This window comes from Ictidomys tridecemlineatus, chromosome 7 (assembly GCF_052094955.1).
Source record: "Ictidomys tridecemlineatus isolate mIctTri1 chromosome 7, mIctTri1.hap1, whole genome shotgun sequence".
Taxonomy (NCBI): domain Eukaryota; kingdom Metazoa; phylum Chordata; class Mammalia; order Rodentia; family Sciuridae; genus Ictidomys; species Ictidomys tridecemlineatus.
In genome coordinates, this window is record NC_135483.1 from 1,099,097 (window position 1) to 1,117,255 (window position 18,159).

The 18,159-nt window shown below is 57.2% G+C and overlaps 2 protein-coding genes across 17 annotated transcripts; one reads left to right on the forward strand and one right to left on the reverse strand.

The window, feature by feature from the left end:
* Positions 1 to 375: 375 nt before the first annotated feature.
* On the reverse strand, positions 376 to 6,343 carry LOC144364710 (mitogen-activated protein kinase 15-like). Of its 16 annotated transcripts, XM_040293519.2 has the most exons (14): positions 5,626 to 6,343; positions 4,455 to 4,553; positions 4,298 to 4,327; positions 4,088 to 4,178; positions 3,582 to 3,712; positions 3,329 to 3,492; positions 3,001 to 3,140; positions 2,244 to 2,301; positions 1,797 to 1,934; positions 1,570 to 1,675; positions 1,245 to 1,446; positions 1,008 to 1,132; positions 806 to 931; positions 390 to 725 (listed from the first exon to the last, which is right to left on the reverse strand). In XM_040293519.2, exons 1-14 carry the CDS (start codon positions 5,692 to 5,694, stop codon positions 540 to 542), a joined length of 1,665 nt encoding a protein of 554 aa, XP_040149453.2. In that variant the 5' UTR covers positions 5,695 to 6,343; the 3' UTR covers positions 390 to 539. The 16 variants fall into 16 exon arrangements, 13 of the variants coding, with proteins under 13 accessions (XP_077872657.1, XP_077872660.1, XP_077872658.1 ...); XM_078016531.1 differs by having other exon boundaries at positions 376 to 931; XM_078016534.1 differs by having other exon boundaries at positions 376 to 725; positions 806 to 889; positions 1,245 to 1,675.
* Positions 6,344 to 16,259: 9,916 nt separating this feature from the next.
* Positions 16,260 to 17,767, forward strand: LOC101962043 (coiled-coil domain-containing protein 166). The gene has a single exon (XM_078016540.1). The coding sequence runs from the start codon at positions 17,018 to 17,020 to the stop codon at positions 17,642 to 17,644; it is 627 nt and encodes a 208-aa protein (XP_077872666.1). The 5' UTR covers positions 16,260 to 17,017; the 3' UTR covers positions 17,645 to 17,767.
* Positions 17,768 to 18,159: the final 392 nt, after the last annotated feature.

An 18,159-nucleotide genomic window follows, 5' to 3' on the forward strand; every position in this document is an offset into this window, starting at 1 on the left:
ATGAGTTCACAAATCCCCGAGCCACGGGGCCATCCTGGGGGCAGCCTGGGCCTTGTAGCAGGGTCTGGGCTCTGACGGTGCTCAGAGAGAAAGGCAAGCGGCAGGCACCAGGGCACCTAAGGCCATGGGCCAGAAGCTGGCTCCAGGTCATCCTCCCGGCCAGTCTTGGGTGGCCCTGGTCTAGAGGGAAGCCCTGGGTGGGGTGCTCTTGGCCGGGAGCTGCAGGGTGACAGAGTACCGAGGGGCAGTCCTATCCTGGACCTGGGGTGGAGGTTTCAAGATGGGGAGAGTCGGTCCTCGGAAGAAGGTGGGCTCCAAGAAAGGGCTGGGGCATGGCAGCTGGGGTGTGGCCGAGGAAGGAACCCCACACCAGAGTGGGCTGACACAGAGGGCTTTATTCAAAACAGTCTTCAGGTTTGGGGAGACCGTGTCTGCTCCCCCAGAGAGGCCCAGGGGAGCTCCCAGAACTCAAATGCAGCCCAGCAAAGGAAGGAGGAAGAGCGCTGTGTTGCGGCAGGGCGGCGAGGCACGTGGGCCCCTCACGCGTGAGGTCCAGGAAGCAAGGGCAGGCGGTCCAGCGCTGAGCGGCACACTGTCCCATAAGCCTGGGAGTAGCCCCCAAGCGCAGCCCTGGCAGCTCCCTGGGCCCCCTGCCAGGCTGAGGTGCCGAACATCCTGCGGCCTGGTCGGGGCTCCAGAACCTCCCAGGTGGGCCGGGGTGAGACCTGCCAGCAGGGAGAGTCATTATCAGAGGGAAGGGGCGCGAGTGGGCACACAGGCTTCCGGGAGAGACTGCCAGGCTCACCTGTCGCCCACCAGCTGCCCTCAGCCCACCATTCAGGGGCCAGTCACTGCGGATCAGGGCCTGGTTGGTGGCCTGGGCTGCGGCCTGCAAGGTCAGGGAGGGTGCCATGCCTCTCAAGCTACTGATCTGGGAAGGCGCATGTCACAAGATCACTAAAAGGCACAGTGGGAGGCTCCTGCCAGGCCCACACGCCATGACTTACCCCTGGAGGTGCACAGGGGGGCTCTGCCTTAGTCCTAGGGGACCTTTCCCACCTTCCTGGGGGCAGAGGTTGGGGCTGGGGTGCCACGCTGGGTCTAGGCATGTTCCTGGTTGCACCAGAGGCTTCTGTGGGGTTGGAGATCAACCCCCAGAGTTAGATCCCCTCTGCACCTGGGTGGCCCCACACAGCAGGACCAGGGATCCTCTTCCACCTGGGAAGTGGACAAAGTTCACACACCCTGCTCAGGGTCACCATCAGGGCTACTCTGAGGCCTGGAACCAGGGTTCCTTACAGGCATCCCGGATGTGATCTGGGGGACGGCTCTGTGATGGAACAGGTGCCCCCGAGCCCAGAAAGCCCTGGGCTCTGGCCCCAAGGCAGTGCTCCCCAAGGTTCCCTCTCTTGGCCCACGGCTGTGGCCCCTTCTCTCCAGGATCATCTGCGGAAGGGGAGGGTGTTCAGAGGTGCGTGGTGTGGGCAAGGGGAGCACTAGTTGTCCCTGAGTCAGGTGGACTCCAGGGTGCACAGGGAGAGGGGGCAGTCGAGGTGGAGGCCCGAGCACCTGGTAGAGGCGGCTGCGATACTCGGAGGCAGAGAGCTGGTCTCTTTCCAGCTCCGGGAGCCACACTTCCGAGTCATGTGTCCACTCACGGCTGGGGCAGTGGAACCTTCGGGTCAGACAAAGGTGAGACCTGGACTGCAGAGCAGGAGCCTGGAGCCCCTCGGGCTCCCCTCCCCCTCAGCCGGGGCTGGACCCTGGGCCCCAGGGCGGCCTTCCCACCCTCCTACCTCCGCACGTAGGGGTGCTGCAGGGCCTGGGCTGCGCTGAGCCGCTTGCTGGGGGCAAACACCAGAAGTTTCCTGAGGAGGTCCAGGGCGTCTGGGGGCGTGTCTGGTGGCAGGATGTCATCCAGCGACTGCTGTGGCCTGCGGGCAGTTGCCTGTCATCTCTTCTCCAGGGCCCCCCAGGGCCCCCTCCCCAGATCTGTCTGTGCCAGACCTGCAGGCAGTGGGGAGAGACCCCGCCTCACCTTTCAGTCTCCTCTCCAGGCCTCCCGTGGGGAACCCTTGGGGCTCTCCCCACAGAACCCTCATCTGGCAGAGCTACGGCAATGCTGGGGTCTCCTCACTCTTACCATGACCCCAACAGGCACAGACGGGCCCTTGTGCCAGGCACAGGAAGCTGGCTGGCTCCTGAGCCGGCCTCCCTGCCCCACATCTGAGCACCCCACTCACCGGGATCCCAGGAGGTGCAGCAAGGTGCAGCTGTAGCCTGCGCCGAGAGCCCGGAGGTCTGTGGGGGGGGAGGTGTGACCGGGTGTGGCTGCGGGGGTGGGACAGCTCAGGGCCTTCTGGGGCCAGCCATCCCTTCTGATGCCCAGACTGCAGCCTCTTTCAGGGCTTCTGACATCTGGTGGCGCTCCACCCCACCAAAAGCTAGGCCTGTGCCCCATGAGCCCCTCTGAGCTGATGGGTGCCCACAGGTACACCTGCCCTGCACCCTCACATCCCAGCCCGTGACGGCCTCTCCCCTGCAGAGCAGAGGTTTGGGAGCAAGCAGGCTCTCCCCTGGGTTCTGGGAGTAATCCCCCTGCCACAGCCTCACCCCCACAACAGCCTCCCCTCTTCTCTCTGCACCCCCTGCCCTGCTTGGCTCTGTGCCCATGCTGCACCCGGCACGGGAGTGCTCAGCCCTGCACCCCATACCCCTGAGCAGGGTGAGGACCTTGCCCCCACCTGGCTGGCCCCTTTGCGTGGCCACTTGGCCCTGTGGCCAGTCCTGCCTCCTTCGCCATCTGCAGTCTCCCCACCCTGGCCCTGGCAGCTGCTTTCTGGGCCCTCCGTTGCCCAGGGCCTGCCCTTTCCAGTCTTCCCAGGGCTCCTACTCCGGACCCTCTTCCTGCAGAGTCCTGGCCGGTCGAGCACCGTCTCCCCACAGCTGCACTCTCTGGCCCTCAGCCTCTGGGTGCCCAGTTGAACCCCCCGTGCTCACCCTCCTCAGTCGGCGGCGGGATGGTCTCCAGGATCAGCTCCAGCTGATGCACAGTGGAGGTGCCCGGGAACAGGGGCTGCCCTCTCAGCATCTCTCCCAGGATGCAGCCCAGGCTCCACATGTCCACCCCAAGGGTGTACCTGGGCAGGAAGGGGTGTGGGCAAGGGGAGCTCAGAGGCAGAGGTGAAGGTACAGGGGCTTGGAGGTGAGGTGTGGACAAGTAGGTGGGCCCAGGTGTAAGAAGGCCTGGGGTCCCCATCAGAACAGGAGGGCAGGCCGGGGGAACTGGGGGAGAGGGTGGGGTGGGTCAGAGGTATCTCACTGTTACCAGGGCGAGGACAGCAGCACCTCTGGAGCGCGATACCAGCGAGTGGCCACATACTCGGTCAGGGCCCCGCCCTCAGGCCCCTCGGGCAGGTTGCTCAAGGAGCGAGCCAGGCCAAAGTCGCAGAGCTTCACCCGGCAGTTGGCATCCAGCAGCACGTTGGATGGCTGGAGAGACAGGTGGTCTGAGGGCCGAGAGGGCCAGGGGTGCACACGGGATGGGAGCTGGGGCCGCGTGGTGGCAGCTTGGGCTCAACCTTCTGATCCCGGTGGATGACGTGGCCGGAGTGCAGGAACCTGGTGGCCTGAAGGAGCTGGTAGAAGATGAAGCGCTTGTGGGTGTCCTCCAGCACGCTGCCCTTCCGGATGACAGCATTCAGGTCAGTGTCTGGGGGGGCAGGAAGGGTGTGCGGGTCAGTCAGGGCCCGTAGAACTCGCTGTGCCACTTAACCCTGCCTGGACCTTGGTGCTTCTGCGTCCTGCTCACTGTCTGCACAGCCGTAAGGGCTTGAGGAATTATCGCAGCACTTTATTTCATGTTGCCCTTGTTTTATAAAATGAGTGGAAAATTGTGAAACTAGCTCCAAACACAGCAGGACGGTGCGGGGTGGGGACAGGAGCTCCCACGGGGCGCTGGTGGTTCCTCAGGTTCAGGACACAGAATGTGAGTGCTGGCCACAACAGGGACTTGGGCAGCAGAGGGACACAGGCAGTCCTAGGATCAGCACAGAGTGGGGCAGGAGCTGACCACAGCCTCGCTCACCCATAAACTCAAACACCAAGTAAATGTCCCTGTCGTTCTCTGCCGGGATCACATCCAGGAGGCGGATGATGTTGGGGTGGTCTCCAAACTCCTGTGGAGAGTCATTTCAGGCCTGGGACTTGCGCTGGGAGTGACGGGGCCAGTTCCCCTCTTTTCTGGGAAGAACTGCCCCTGGGAAAGGGAAGTAGGCCCCACAGCCTTGCCACTCACCCGGAGGAGCATGATTTCCCGGAATGTTCTCTGGAAGAGACAGAGATACCCAAAGGGGCTGTTTGTCACCCAAACACCCCCTGCGCCAGAAACACCAGGGCCCCAAACCTTCCAACAGCCCCCGTACCGCTTGTGCTTCCAGACACCCACCACTCACCTGGGCGTCTGTCTGGTCTCTAAAGGCATCGAAGATTTTCTTGATGGCCACTACCTCACCAGTCCTCTGGTCCACTGCCTTCCACACAATGCCGTAGGCCTGGGGAGAGTGCTCTCAACTTGCTGGGCCCGGGGCTAGCCCACCACCAGCCACCCCTGCCCACCCAGGCTGCCCCCCTCCCACTCTGGACCCTGGGTCAGGGAGAGTTGGACTGCAGGGAGGCCTGGATCCCAGGAGGACACTGGGCGATGGGGTCAGGGAGTGGGTGAGAGCTGGAGAGGTGCAGGGGGGCACCAGGCCACAGGAGGGCGCTCTGGACAAGACCAGAAGCCCCTCCATCTTTGGGAGTCTCCCACACCCATCCAGCGGCTCAGCCAGTCCTGGGGACTCGCCTTGAGAACTCACCCTATCTCACCACTTCCTGCCCTCCCTGCTGCCCCTGCCCTGGCCTGTGCCTCCAGGGATCACCACCCTGCCCTCTTACCTAGTCTCCTAGCACTTCTGCCTACCACCCCAAGGTGAATCCTCCAGAGTAGGCAGGTGGGAGTTGTAAAGAGAGTATAAACGACTCCTACAACTCCCAGCTGTGGATAACAGTAAGTCAAAGTCCTGGCTGTTGCCAGAAGCCCTCATGCAACAGGATCCCTCACGACCCCACAATCCCAGTATCCACCCCCTGTTTCCCTTCCACTCACTCACACACAACTGAGTGGTTTCTCCAACAGCTAAGCAAGTCGTTGCCCCAGGGCCTTTGAACCTGCTGTTTGCACTGTCCAGTCATGTCCCCTTCACATACAGAGCTGCACAAGCTCACACCCACTCTCAATGCGAATACACACGACCCCACCAGCGGTTCCGACTCCCACCCCTTACACTGGCTCATGCCTTCCTAGCCCTAGCCTTGGCCCTGGCCCTGCGCTTCTGGGCCCTGCCAGGGTCCACCCTTCCACTCAGCGACTGAAGTGTCCTGACCTCCCAGAAGCATCTGCTGTGTGTGCACCAGGAGAGGTGACACACTAGGCTCCTCAGGCCTGAGACCGCTCGGGGGCCCTATCCATCACCGGCCTCCGGGAAAAAGTCCCTAGCTGGTCACCGCTTGCTTCCATGAGGAAACTGAGGCACCAGGGGCTGGGGACCTGCGTCATGGCACCCCTCCAGCCCTCGCACTCACCCCCTTCCCGAGCCGCCGCTTGAGCAGGTATCTCTGGGCTACGTGAGCGTCCACCTCCGCGGCACACATGGCGGCGCCCGGGCCTGCAGGCTCCGCTGACCGTGGGGGCGACCTGTTGACGGGTTGCCCTGGGAACCCGGGGCGGCACCTCCCCGCGCCAGCGCCGGTGGGCGTGGTCTGCGGCCGCACCTGCCCCGGGCGCCACACCGTTCTGCCCGGTGCGCGCCGCCCAGGGAGCCACCTGCGTCCCCGCGGCGCAGCGCCCTCCTCCGTCGCCCCACCCTGCTCCCGCCTGGCTCCTCCCGGCTCTGTGACGGTGGCAGTAGCTTGGGGCGCCGCTGGCAGGCAGCGCCCGCCATCCCGGAGCCTGGCGGCCAGGGCGCTCGCCGGCACCGCAGCCTCCCCAGTGCGTGCGCGCCTGGGCCCGGCAGGTCCTGGGGAGCCCCGCGGCCGGCCTCCCCCCGCAGTGACTGCGGGAACCACGCTGGAGGGGTGGCAGTCAGCAGGCACGAGGGAGCGCTCCGTCGGGCGGGCAGAGAAGGAGCGGGAGCGTCCTGCACCCTGAAGGAGTTCAGGGGAGGGGGCGCAGAGGCGGGAGTGACACCAGGACACGGGAGGGCCGAAGCACAAAGGCTGTTGCTGCGAGAGAGGCCTCCACGGTGGGACGCGCGACCCAGCACGGGAATGAGGGGCGCACGAGGGTGGTTCCGGCTTCAGGAGACCCTAGACGGGCTGCAGGCCGGGACACGGGTGTCCTAGGTTCTTGGTGGGTTCTGGAAGGACCGGGCTGGCTGGAGCAGGCGCTGGATGGAGCAGGATTAGCTGGAGACCGGGAATTGGGGCAGTTAGGTTTAAGACGCACCCGGGGCAGCTCAGTGCAGGAGTTCCTGCCTAACCTGGGCAGGCCTTGGGTTTGACCCCCAGCACCACAAAACAAAGGACACGTTCAAGGTGCTAGTTAGACATCCCAGTGGAAATGTTTGAAAGACATGACTTTGGAGGGACCCAAATTCTGACTGGTACTCAGAGCCAGATTCCCAAACTGTGTAGAGACTAGCTTTTTAGAAAACTTGGAATCTGGGCCCCGTGGTGCACACCTGTAATCCCACTGGCTGGGGAGGCTGAGGCAGGAGGATGGCAAGTTCAAAGTCAGTTTAAGCAACTAAAAAGGGCTGGGGATGGCCCAGTAGTTAAGTGTCCCTGGGTTCCTACCTGGGACCCAAAAGAAAGAAAGAAAGAAACTTGAAGTCTGTTGCAGAGAAATAATTCAATAAAATATAGCAAAAATAAATTGCTAGGAAAAAAATTAAAAACACAGACATACAAAAGTAAATCACACACACACACACACACACACACACATATATATATATATATATATATATATATTTTTTTTTTTTTTTTTTTTACTAGATTGAACAGTGGTAAAAGTCACCCTGTGCTCCAACTGTAAGAGTTTTTAACTTCCTCTACATTTCTCCCTTGGTTCATTGTAGACCTATCACAAACTCTTACTGGGATGTGCTGGAAACTAGTAAGGAGCAACCAGCGTGGCAGGAGGCAAGCCAGGGCATGCATGGCCACTGGTAGCCAGGTGCAGTCATGTCTGTGAGCTGTGAGATTCCACATGTGCCTGCTGGAGTGGTAGCTGCAGGACTGACCTGAAGCATTGCAGGGGGTGGGCAGGACAGGGTGCTCCCACCCTGCTCACAGGAGTACAGAAGGCTGCAACTGCTTTGGGAGGCAATTAGGCAGTTTCTGGAAAATTTGAACATAAGTCAGACATGGTGTCTCTGTAATCTCAGACGCTCTGAGGCTGAGGCAGGAGGATGGCAAGTTCAAGCCCAGCCTGAGCCACTTAGCCAGACCCTGTCTCAAAATTTTAAAAAAGAAGGACTGGGTGTAGCTCAGTGGTAGAGTAAAAATAATAGCAACAGGGGCTGGAGTTGTAGCCCAGGGGTAGAGCACTTGCCTCGCATGTGTGAGACACCACACAAAAAATAAATATTTTTATCTTAAATAAAACAAATGCACATAAAGAAATATAGCCAAAGGCAGAGATCATGAACTTATTTTCAAAAATTAAAATCCAAGAATATACTTTATACAAATTATATATTGCATGAATTATGCACACAGATACATAATTCAATTATATATTGCAACTAAAAATATTTTTTTAATATTTATTTTTTTTAGTTTTAGGTGGACACAATATTTTAATTTTTATGTGGTGCTGAGGATCGAACCCAATGCCCCATGCAAGCCAGGTGAGTGCGCTATCACTTGAGCCACATCCCCAGCCTAAAAATATTTTTTAATGGGGCTGGGGATGTGGCTCAAGCGGTAGCGCGCTCGCCTGGCATGCGTGCGGCCCGGTTTCGATCCTCAGCACCACATACAAAGAAAGATGTTGTGTCCGCAGAGAACTAGAAAAAAAAAAATCAAAAATCTCTCTCTCTCTCAAAAAAAAATAAATAAATAAAAAATAAAAATATTTTTAAAAAAGAAATAATAATATAGTGTGAAAGCCATAACTTGTAGAATTAAAATGTATGATTCCAGTAGCACCAAATACAAAGGGAGAAATGGGACTATACATTTTTTGAAATATTATCTTAGTTGTAAATGGACACAATATCTTATTTATTTTTATGTGGTGCTGAGGATCAAACGTGTTCGAGGCAAGGCTCTACCACTGAGCTGTAGCCCCAGCCCAAGGAACCACACATTTTTATTATTATAAAATAATACACTATTATATATAGTATGGCTCTTAAATTATATGTGAAGTATTATGATATTATTTGAAGATAGACTAGGTTAAAGATGAGATCTTCATCTTAAATAAAACAAATATACATAAAGAGATATAGTTACCAAGACGATAGTCTAGAAAATTAAAAAGTACTCACTTGATCAAAAAGAAGGCAGAAAAATAAGGAAAAGGAACAAGGAATGGAGGAACCAACAGAAAACATAGCAAAATGCTGGACTTAGCCCTAACCGTATCAATAATCACACATATAAATGGTCTAAATACTCCAGTTAGAAGGCAGAGAGCATGACCTTATTTTCAAAAATTAAAATCAGAGAATCTACTTTATACAAATTATACATGATGAATCATGACACAGACACATGATTCAATTACAAGCTGTACATATATAATTATACAAGAAATGCATTTAGACCATAAAGACATGAAGTCAGAAGGATGAGAAAGATACGTCACGCACGCACTAATGATCAGAGAGCCTTGTTATGACAGTAGCAGAGTGGACTCCAGGCCTGGAGGAGGCCAGGGACAAGAAGAGGTCATCACGAAAGCACCACCCACAGCAGGGCCCACCGTCCTGAGGGGGCGCACCTGCCAACACCTCCAGATCCCTGAAGCCAATGTCCCGGGAAAGGGAAATGGTCAGGCCCACAGCTGCACTTGGTGACTTAACCTCCCTCTTTTAATAACGCCAAACAGGGAAGCAGAAAGTGAGGAGGTGATAATCCTGAGCGACACTCACCCCACGTCGCGTTCCAGGGTCACTCGAGCGGAACTGGGCTGCACGGAATGACCACACCAGAGACAGAGAGACCTCTTTCTTTCTGTGACGGCTCCTCTGACCTTAGGGGTCCATGGAAAAAGAGAGCCAGCACAAGCTGACCCTTTTATTATTCAAATGAGGCCAGGGGTCAGAGGTCAGGGCGTTGAGTCCAGCTTCCTGATGTCTGCTGTCAGCAGGTCGACTGACATCTAGGAAGGCCACACCCAAAGGGGTAGGATTACCAAGGAACAGGTGAGCCTACCTCAATCCAAGGGGTTACACGCCTATGTCTGAAGACACGGACCGGGGCAATGTCCAGGTCACTACAAGATGTAGTGACCAGTCAGAGCCTCTCCACTCCAGGATGGAGAATGTGAATCCTTCAGAGCGGCTCCCACAACCAACTTGACCTGACCTTCCAGGTTCTCAGAAACAGCAGATACGTGGTGCACGCCTGTAATCCCAGTGGCTCGGGAGGCAGAGGCAGGAGGATCACAAGTTCAAAGCCAGCCTCAGCAATTTAGTGAGGCCCTAAGCAATTCATCAAGACCCTGTCTCTAAAGGGTATAAATAAATAAAATAAAGGTACATCAACATCTTAAAAAATTTTTAAAAGGACTGGGGATGTGGCACAGTGGGTAAGTGCCCCTAGGTTCAATCCCCGGGACACCCCCCCCAAAAAAAAAGAAAGAAAGAAAATAAATAATCAGCAGATATACACATTCTTTTTACCTGTGGATGAAACATTCGCCAGATAAACCATATTTTATTTACAATTGTGTTGTAAAACAAAACTCAGTAAATCTAAAATAGTTGAGATCATCCCACAGAATTGGATTTGAAATTAATAACGGGGGGGGGGGGGGATGTAGCTCAGTGGATGTGTGAGGCCCTGCTTTCCACCCCAACACTGCAAAAGCAAATACACAAATGAATAGCAGAAAGACATTTAGAAAATTGCTGAGGATTTAGGCTAAAAAAAAAATGGTTCAAAAGAAAATTAGAGGCTGAGGCGAGAAGATTGAGTGAGGTCCTGAGCAGCTTAGTGAGACCCGTCTCAAAACGTCAGAAAGGGCTGGGGTGTGGCTCAGTGGTAAAGCCCTGGGCTGTCAGCAGTAGCCCTCCCCCAAGCTACAGGAACTGTTCTGGACTGTCAGGCCCCGAGACCTGTCGGTGAGGATTTGTAGAAGGCCCAACGGGCAGAGGGAAGTGGGAAGCTCTAAATGCTTATAGACGCACAGAAAAGAGGTTTCTGTTTCCACCACCGGAAGCTACAAGAAAAAAGTCAAACCCCAAGGAGGTAAAAAGGAGAAAATGTAAAGATCAGAGTGGAAATATGAAACCAAAAGTCAACCAGGAAGAAAGAAAACCAACAAAACTAAGAGCTGGGTCTTTGAATAAGCCGAATGCAGCTGAAAGGGGGCCCCACCCTAAACAGGAACAGGGTGGCTTCTCAGGGCAGCCTGACCTCTGAGATGGACAAGTGGGCGGGACCCCAAACATGATCAATATCAGTATGACTGCAGCCTGACGGAGAGGAGAATCCAGGGCACAGAGGGGAAAGGAGGGGGACTGTGGGACAGGGCTGGGATGGGCAGTGGCCCCGCTGCAGGCGGCTCAGAAGCCTGAGTAAATGTGACCAAGAGCAGTTGGAAGCCTGGCGTGGCCACCGAAGGAGGAGTCTGAGGCCAGCCTGGGCCACATCCCGGCGGCCTTCACTCCTCCTGTGTGGAGGACGCCTGACCCTGCCATGCAGCTCTGGGGACAAAGCGCTCAGTAAGCAGGGTCACACCAACCTCAGTGAGTTCTCAGCAAAAAGCGATTCTTCAGGGTGAACCTCAGTGGACTTAAGAGTCAAATGGGTTTTACAAGGCAAAATTAAGTCATTTCCAGCTTTTTTCTGTTTTTCACTTTACTGAAATTTTATTTACTTACTTGGGTGCTGGGTATCGAACCTGGGGACACTTTACCTCTGAGCTACATTCCCGCCTGCTTGTTTGCTTGTTTGTTTATTTATTTATGGTAATAGAATTGAAGGGAGGGGGTATTTAACCACTGAGCTGCATCCCCAGCCCTTTTAAATTCTACTTATTTATTTGTTTTATTTTTATTCAGGGTCTCATTTAGTTGCTCAGTGCCTGTCTAAATCGCTGAGGCTGGCTTTGAATTTGTGATCCTCCTGCCTCAGCCTCCTGAATCGCTGGGATTACGGGCATGTGCCGGCGCCCAGCTTATTCATTTATTGTCTACATGGAGACGGGGCCTCGATGAGTTGCTGAGGGTCTTGTCAGGTTGCTGGGCTGGACTGCAGCCGGTGATCCTCCTGTGAGCTCCTGAGAGGGCAGGCCAGGCGCGACTTCTCCGCGGGTGCTGGCTGTTTTTCGAGTGTGTGCTTCTTCCCATCTCACCCTGGGCTGCAGGGCTGCTGTTCACAGCTGTTTGTCTCACTCGGTCATGGGTTCTCTCTTGGGGACTATTTCCACCAAGTCCCACTTTCCCCCATCTAAGTATCCTTGCAGACAAAACTTCAGGACGAGGATTTTCCCTCCCGTCCCCTGTGACTCACGATCACGGGTAGCTCTAGCCTTCAGCTTTACTGTGGGCGCAGCGTCTACCTGGACTTTGTGTTTGATTTTCAGCCATGTGCAGAGAAGTCATGGTGGTTTGGGAAAGCCCAGGCAGAGACCCTGAGTCAGTGGGCGCTGCGGCTAGGAGTCAAATTCCCAGGGGGAACAGTATAGCAGGGGCCCACGGCCATCTCTCTTGCTGCCTCCCTGCGACCCAGAATTCCATACTCACAGGGCCCCCACCTCCCCGGCCGGCCGTCAGCCACGGGCACTGGCCCCACTGTGTGGGCTGCCTCCCTTCCTGACCCCAAGGGACAGTGGAGTCCTGCCCCCGCCCCGCCCCGCCCCTCGCCTAGCTCATCTGAGGCACAGCCTCCTTATGCCAGTGGGGTGGACCTGCTGGGCACCTGTAGTACCAAGTTCCAAAGGGGCCAGAGCCTCTCTGCTGCTCCCAGTGAGTTCACTCTCAGGTGCCCCAGGCACTGGCCACCCTGGGTTCTTCTGCCACTTGGCTTGACCTGGAAATGAGAAGGGCACCCCTCATGACTGCCCCTGGGGGTGGGTGTCTCTCAGCCGCCTGGGGAACTTAGAGTGGCCTCACCCTCAGGCCCGTGCCATGCTCTGAACCCTGGAAATTCTCTTGTCACTCAACCCTCACAAAAGAGGTGGTGAGCACCTGGGAGACCCCCAGGCAGCCAACCTAGACCACTCCCCTGCCCCAGACGCCTGGCCTGAAGGCCCACAGCAGGCCCCTCATATGCTCCAAGAACTCCTAGGGGTCCCCGGGCTCAGGCCAGTTGTTGTGTCTGGGAAGCAGGTGGCAGCCTGGCCCTGGCCTTCTCTGGACAGGAGAGGGCAGAGTGCTTCTCTAGGGCAGCCGTGGCCTGGGCCTGCACCTTCCACCTGAAGCTCACTGTGGGTTCTGTACGGATCCCGAGGAACCTGGTCAGGGAGAGGAGGGCCTGGTGTCCCCTCAGATGGGTGCCCAGGCTGGCAGGGACGGAGGGAAGGAGGCTGGGGCTCAGGGCACAGAGGACCGCCAGGTGCTGTGGCCCCGGGCTTGAGCCTGCTGGAGATGCGGGCAGACGGGCTCCGCTGGACTCCACTGACTGTCCTGCCCTCTTGCCCTTTGCCATGGTCGGCACCATCAGATTCATGCTTCTGATAAGGGACAAGGCATCACCCGAACCCTCTTCCAACCCTGCAGATGGCGTGGTCCTTGGCAAGTGGAAGGGCTGTGGGCATTGGCTTGCGCTGGCCTCAGCTGTCCTTGACCCTTGGCCCAGGGCACAGGAGAGTACTCTCCCCAAGAGTGGGAAAAGCAGGAAGGGTCAAAAGGCCCAAGGCCAGCCCCAGTGCTTCCGGGGGGCCTTGGCCAGGTCACTCCATGCCTCAGTGTCTGCATTTATGAAATGGGAGAGAGACACTGGGAGCGCTCCGACCTGAGGCGGCAGCCAACCCTGCTGGCTGCTTGGGGAGTGGTAGGCTCCCGGCAAGTCTTAGGGGATGAGGTCACCCCCAAGTCACACGTGAGACAGTGCAAGCCTTTTCAGAGGTGGAATGGTTGGATTGTGAGAGTTGCGGTCCCCTGAAGTGGACTGACTGGCTGGTGACTGCAGGCAGGTGGGGCTTGACTGGAGCAGGCAGGCCACTGGGGTGTCCTGGGGGTGTTGTCCTGGAGAGTGCAGCGCTCTCTGCTTCCTGACGGCCATGTCCTGAGCTGCCCGCCTTTGCCATGTCCTTCACCATGATGTTTGGCCTCCCTTTGGGCCCAGAGCAGTGGAGTCCTCTGACCTCCAAACCCATGAGCCAAAATAAACTTTGCCTCTTCTAAGTTGATCTCTCGGTATTTGGGTCACCGTGACAAAAAGCTAAAGCAGCAGGGAAGCACTTTCAGGAAGATTGGACAGAGGGTCAGGGAGGGAGGGCGGCCTCCGGCAGAGCTGGGGCTTCCTGAGCAGTGTTCTAGGAGCGACCCCAAGTGACCCGGCCTCAGTCAGGTGCCAGCAGAGGAAGGGCTTGGGGGACCCGTTCCTGTGGCCCTGTGAGCAGCAGGGCCTCCTCCAGGGGACTTCCAGCCCTGCCTTGGGCCCAGGGAGTCCCAGACTGAGCCTGGCGCAGCTTAGGGCCCAGGAGCAGGGGACAAAGGCCAGCACCCGTCCACAGAGGGAAGGTGGAAGGACCTCAAGGATAGGGGAGATGCCACAATTAACCCTGCTTGGAATCGGGGAGCTTCGACCATGAGCTCTGTGGCTCACGGTGGGGCATCGGTGGGACATGGGAGACCCCAGACAGCCATCCTCCCAGGCTGACAGAAGCCTTGGGGCTCCTGGGAGGCACCGCCGCCCGCCTCCGGGCCACATACCCTCCATTTCTCCAGGAGAAATGCACAGGCCTGGAGGCCAGCAGCGTGGCAGGCCAAGCGCAAGGCCACCTCCTGCAGGTGGACACCGCGAGTCAAAAGCACAGCCCAGCAGTCAGCAGTTAGCGGCCTGGACATCCGGAGGCGTGGAAGCTAAGACACCGGCCAGGATGGGCAGAGGCCAAGAGGGAAGGTGTGGGTTGGGGCGCTGGGCCTGGCCAGGAGGTGGCGGACAGAGCTGGGGGTCCGGAAGGGCGCCAGGTTTCTTTAGCCTCCAGGCTGCCGGCCAGGGGCGGGCTGGGCTTCTCGCACCGTTTTGTGGGGGTTGCAGAATTGAGAAGGGAAAAACAGAGGCCGCTGGACAGAGACCATGATGGCCAGACACCTCCCAGAGGAGGCGCCTGAGCTCTATCAGGACAGATCACGGCGAAACCTGGTGATTGAAATTTTAAGGAACCCATCCCGCTCCTGGCAACCCTAGTTAGAAGGTCCCGCAGACGTATGCAGGCATGGGACACACAGGAGGGACCCTAGGCTGCAGATGGCTGCAGCTTGGGCAGGCGGCCTCGCCTCCTGAAGCCGGTTTTCCCATCTGTGGAGCCCCAAGCCGGTGAGGTGGAGAGCGCCAGAGAGAACGCTGGTCATTAGTGAGGACCCAGGACCCGGAGAGGGACAAAGAAGGCCGCTGCAGGGCCAGGCCAGCTCCTCCAGATCCCCCCCCCCCCCCCCGCCGCTTCCCTAGTAAGCAGGCTCTCCTTTTGCATTCAAAGCCCACCTGTAGTCCTAAGGAATCAGGAGCCCAAGGCAAGAGGGATGGCAAGTTGGAAACCAGCCTCAGCGACTTAGGGAGACCCTCAGCAATTCAGCTACACCCCGTCTCAAAAAATAAAAAGGGCTGGGGATGAAGCTCAGTGGTAAAGCACCCCTGGCTTCAATCCTCAGTTCTGCAAAATTAATGATGATAATAAAATAAATAAAATAAGAACCCATCTTAAGGTCAATTTCAGGTGCTGCTTGGAGTTTATGAGTCAATGTTGCTTTAAAATCTTAAGAGGCTGAGGCAAGAGGTTCCCAACTTTGAGGCCAGCCTCAACAACTAACAAGGCCCTCAAAAAAAAAAAAAAATGCTGGGAATGTACCTTAGTGGAAAAGTGCCTCTGGGTTCAATCCCCAGAACAACAGACAGATTCTGGGGGCTGGGCTGCAGCTCAGCGGTAAAGCACTTGCCTAGCATGTGCCAGGCCCTGGATTCAGTCCCCTGCATTGAAAAACAACACCAAACCTGCATTTTCTTGCAGTTTGTGTCATACATTTCTTAACAAGGAGAAAAATGCTTCAATTGTCTCATGATTTTAAGAGGCTATTGCCATCTGTCCCCGCTGGCGACCCAATGCTGGGTTCACAAATCTGACTATTCCAATAACTCAAGAAAACGACAAAGAAAGCATGAAACCACACAGAAATGCCTCTTTCAATATTCTGTAGACGGCTCTGCAAACTTGGAAAGAGAGCCAGCCACGGGAATTCTTTATTCTTATATGGGGAACACACAAGAGAAGGTTCCATGGAACATTCTATCCCCAAAAGGGCAAAGGGTAGGGTTACAAAGGAACAGGTGAGTGTGGCTCACCCCCACGGGTGTCATACTCCTGGAGCCTCGCCTTGCTATGGACCTGGGACAACGCCCAAGTCATAAAATGTGGTGGTTGGTCAGAGCCTCCTGCTTCAGGACTGGAAGGCGTGGTCATTCAGAGTGGTTCCCTGCCACATCTTTCCAGCGACATGGCTAACTTGAGCAAGCCCAGTGACGTGAATCATCAAGCTTTTAAAACCAACTTGAGCCATCAACACAAACCTTCACTCAAGTGTGACTTCACTAGACCCTGATGCTCCTAAAGCTGAATTTTGAGGATCTTCAAATCCGACCATCCCCAGACAATGTGGACAAACCTGGGCAGACATTCCACTTATGATGACAGGACACAAGTGTGGACGTAGGACTTGCCAAAGGCTGTCCAGCACACTCCTGCCAGGCTTCTAACTGGATGGGAAGCTGGGTCCTTGCGACTGCCCAGGGCTCCTCCGGGCACAGAAGGCCCCTCTCCTCTTCTAGTTAGGAGGTCTTTCCAGAGTCAGTGGATACCTGACCCCCAGTGTATCCCTTATCCCCTCCAGGAAGGGAAGTGGATGAATTGGGCAGGTGCCCTGCCGGTGGCCTTAGGAATCCAAGAGAGAAGCAGATGGCCCACTGGCTACAGGGGACAGCATCTGAAGGGACTTCACACCTCCCAGTAGCCCCGCCCCTGGTGGCCTCGAGACAAGGGTTCCCTGAAAGGAGAAGCGTGTGCAGAGCCTCTCTGGACAGCATGGAGGCCTAGCTGAGGAAGAGCCTGCTGAGGCTGGAGGGAGGGAACCCGGAATCAGAGCCCGTGGTATGAAGGGCAGTGAGTGCCTGGCAGTGGAGGGTGGGGGCTGCTGCTCAGGTCAGTGGGTTTTGGGGGAAAAAAGTCCCAGGGCCTGAACTGAACCCTGCCTGTCTCTATCTACCTCTACCTCTCCTCCTCGGCTGGGCGCAGCTGTCGCCTCTACACAGGAGAGAGCCCGGCGGGAACGGCAGAGTCCAGGTGTTGCCCTAGCAACGAGGCGGGATGGGGGAGGGCGGCTAAATTCTGTCTCCATAGAGATTGCTGGCTGAATACCAATGTTGGACACACCGGACACGGACAACCAAGGACCAGAGGGAACCCACGAGTACAGGTTGGCAATGCTGCTCCGATTCTGCCTCCCCAGACTTCGTGACCTTAGGAGGCATTCTATCCATGGACCTGGGGCCTAGATTTTTCCGGTTTGGGGAAAGGAAGAAACTGGACTGTGGGGGCGAACACTGCCCTCCTGAGCCCCTGTGCCCCAGGTCCTAACTCATGGCGCCCAAGAAGAAGCGCGTGATGAACTTAGGGCGCCGACTGGGTGAAGGTGCAGAGCCACAGCCGTCGGAACGCGCGCAATACCTACAGCGCGAGTACACGTTGCTCTCCGAGCAGCTGGACGCCTGCGAGGGGCGCGTGGACCAGGTGCTACAGGAAAACATCTTCCTGGACCGCGAGGCAGGGCGCTTGCGCGAGGAGAATCGGTTTTACGCCAGTTTTGTAAACACACGCGCGCAGCGCTGTGCCAACGCCGTCCTGCGGCTAGACGAGCAGAACCGCGTGGATCTGGGGCAGATCCATTGGGAGCGGTCAGAACTAGCGTCTCTGTACCAGGGGCGCGAGGATGGGGTGCGTGCGCAGCTGCTGGAGATGCAGGCGCGTGCAGCGCAGATGGCGCAGCAGGTGCAGGAGCTGCAGCCTTACAAGGCCAGTACGCGTGCGGTAGCGGACCGGACGGTGGGGGCGGGGGCTGCTGGTCTGGGTGGGCGCGCGTCGAGCTCCTACGCTGACCTGCGCCCCTGCCACAGGAGCTGCAGTTGGAGCAGCTGGCAAGGATCCGGACGCTGGAGCGCGAGCTGCTGCACATGCGCGTGGAGCACACGCAGCTGCTCCACCGCGTGAAGCGGCGCTTTCTGGAGGAAAAGGCAGCCTGCGAGCGTGAGGCTCGCCAGCGCGTGCAGTCTCTGGCCAGGCGCGCGGAGCGGGAGGCGACGCGCGCGCTCATCACACATACGCAGGCCATCAAAGCAGACAATGGGCGCCTGAGGCAGGAGCTGTTGCGGCTTCTCGGCAGGGCCCAGCTGCTGCACAATATGCGGCACCAGCTGCTTCAGCAGCGTGAGCAGCTGCGTCGTGAGCACGAGGATACGCGGGACCTGGCGCGCGTGCACGGCTGGCTGCGCAGGGGCCCCGACGGCCCGCCGCTCTGGCAGCCCCCGGTCTCTTCCCAAACCACCTCGCGCCCAGAATCAAACGCCGTCACCGCGAGGGGCCGGTCGCGCGGAGCCTCCCGGGCCTCTGAGGTCCGATCGCGCGCTGCCTCCCCAGCCACATCGGCGGACTCGTCACGCGTAGCCTCCCAGCCCCCGTCCAGGTCCTGTGCGCTTTCTCGCGTATCATCGTTGGTCCCTTCGCTA

Excerpts from the sequence above, each read along its gene's own strand:
- LOC144364710 (XM_078016529.1), bottom strand. The coding sequence starts at position 5,694 with ATGTGTGCCGCGGAGGTGGACGCTCACGTAGCCCAGAGATACCTGCTC. Across the intron at positions 3,493-3,581 it reads TCATCCACCGGGATCAGAAG|CCATCCAACGTGCTGCTGGA; the intron begins GTTGAGCCCAAG and ends CTGTCTCTCCAG. Across the intron at positions 1,935-2,243 it reads CTGCACCTCCTGGGATCCCG|GCCACAGCAGTCGCTGGATG; the intron begins GTGAGTGGGGTG and ends AACTGCCCGCAG.
- LOC101962043 (XM_078016540.1), top strand. The coding sequence starts at position 17,018 with ATGGCGCCCAAGAAGAAGCGCGTGATGAACTTAGGGCGCCGACTGGGT.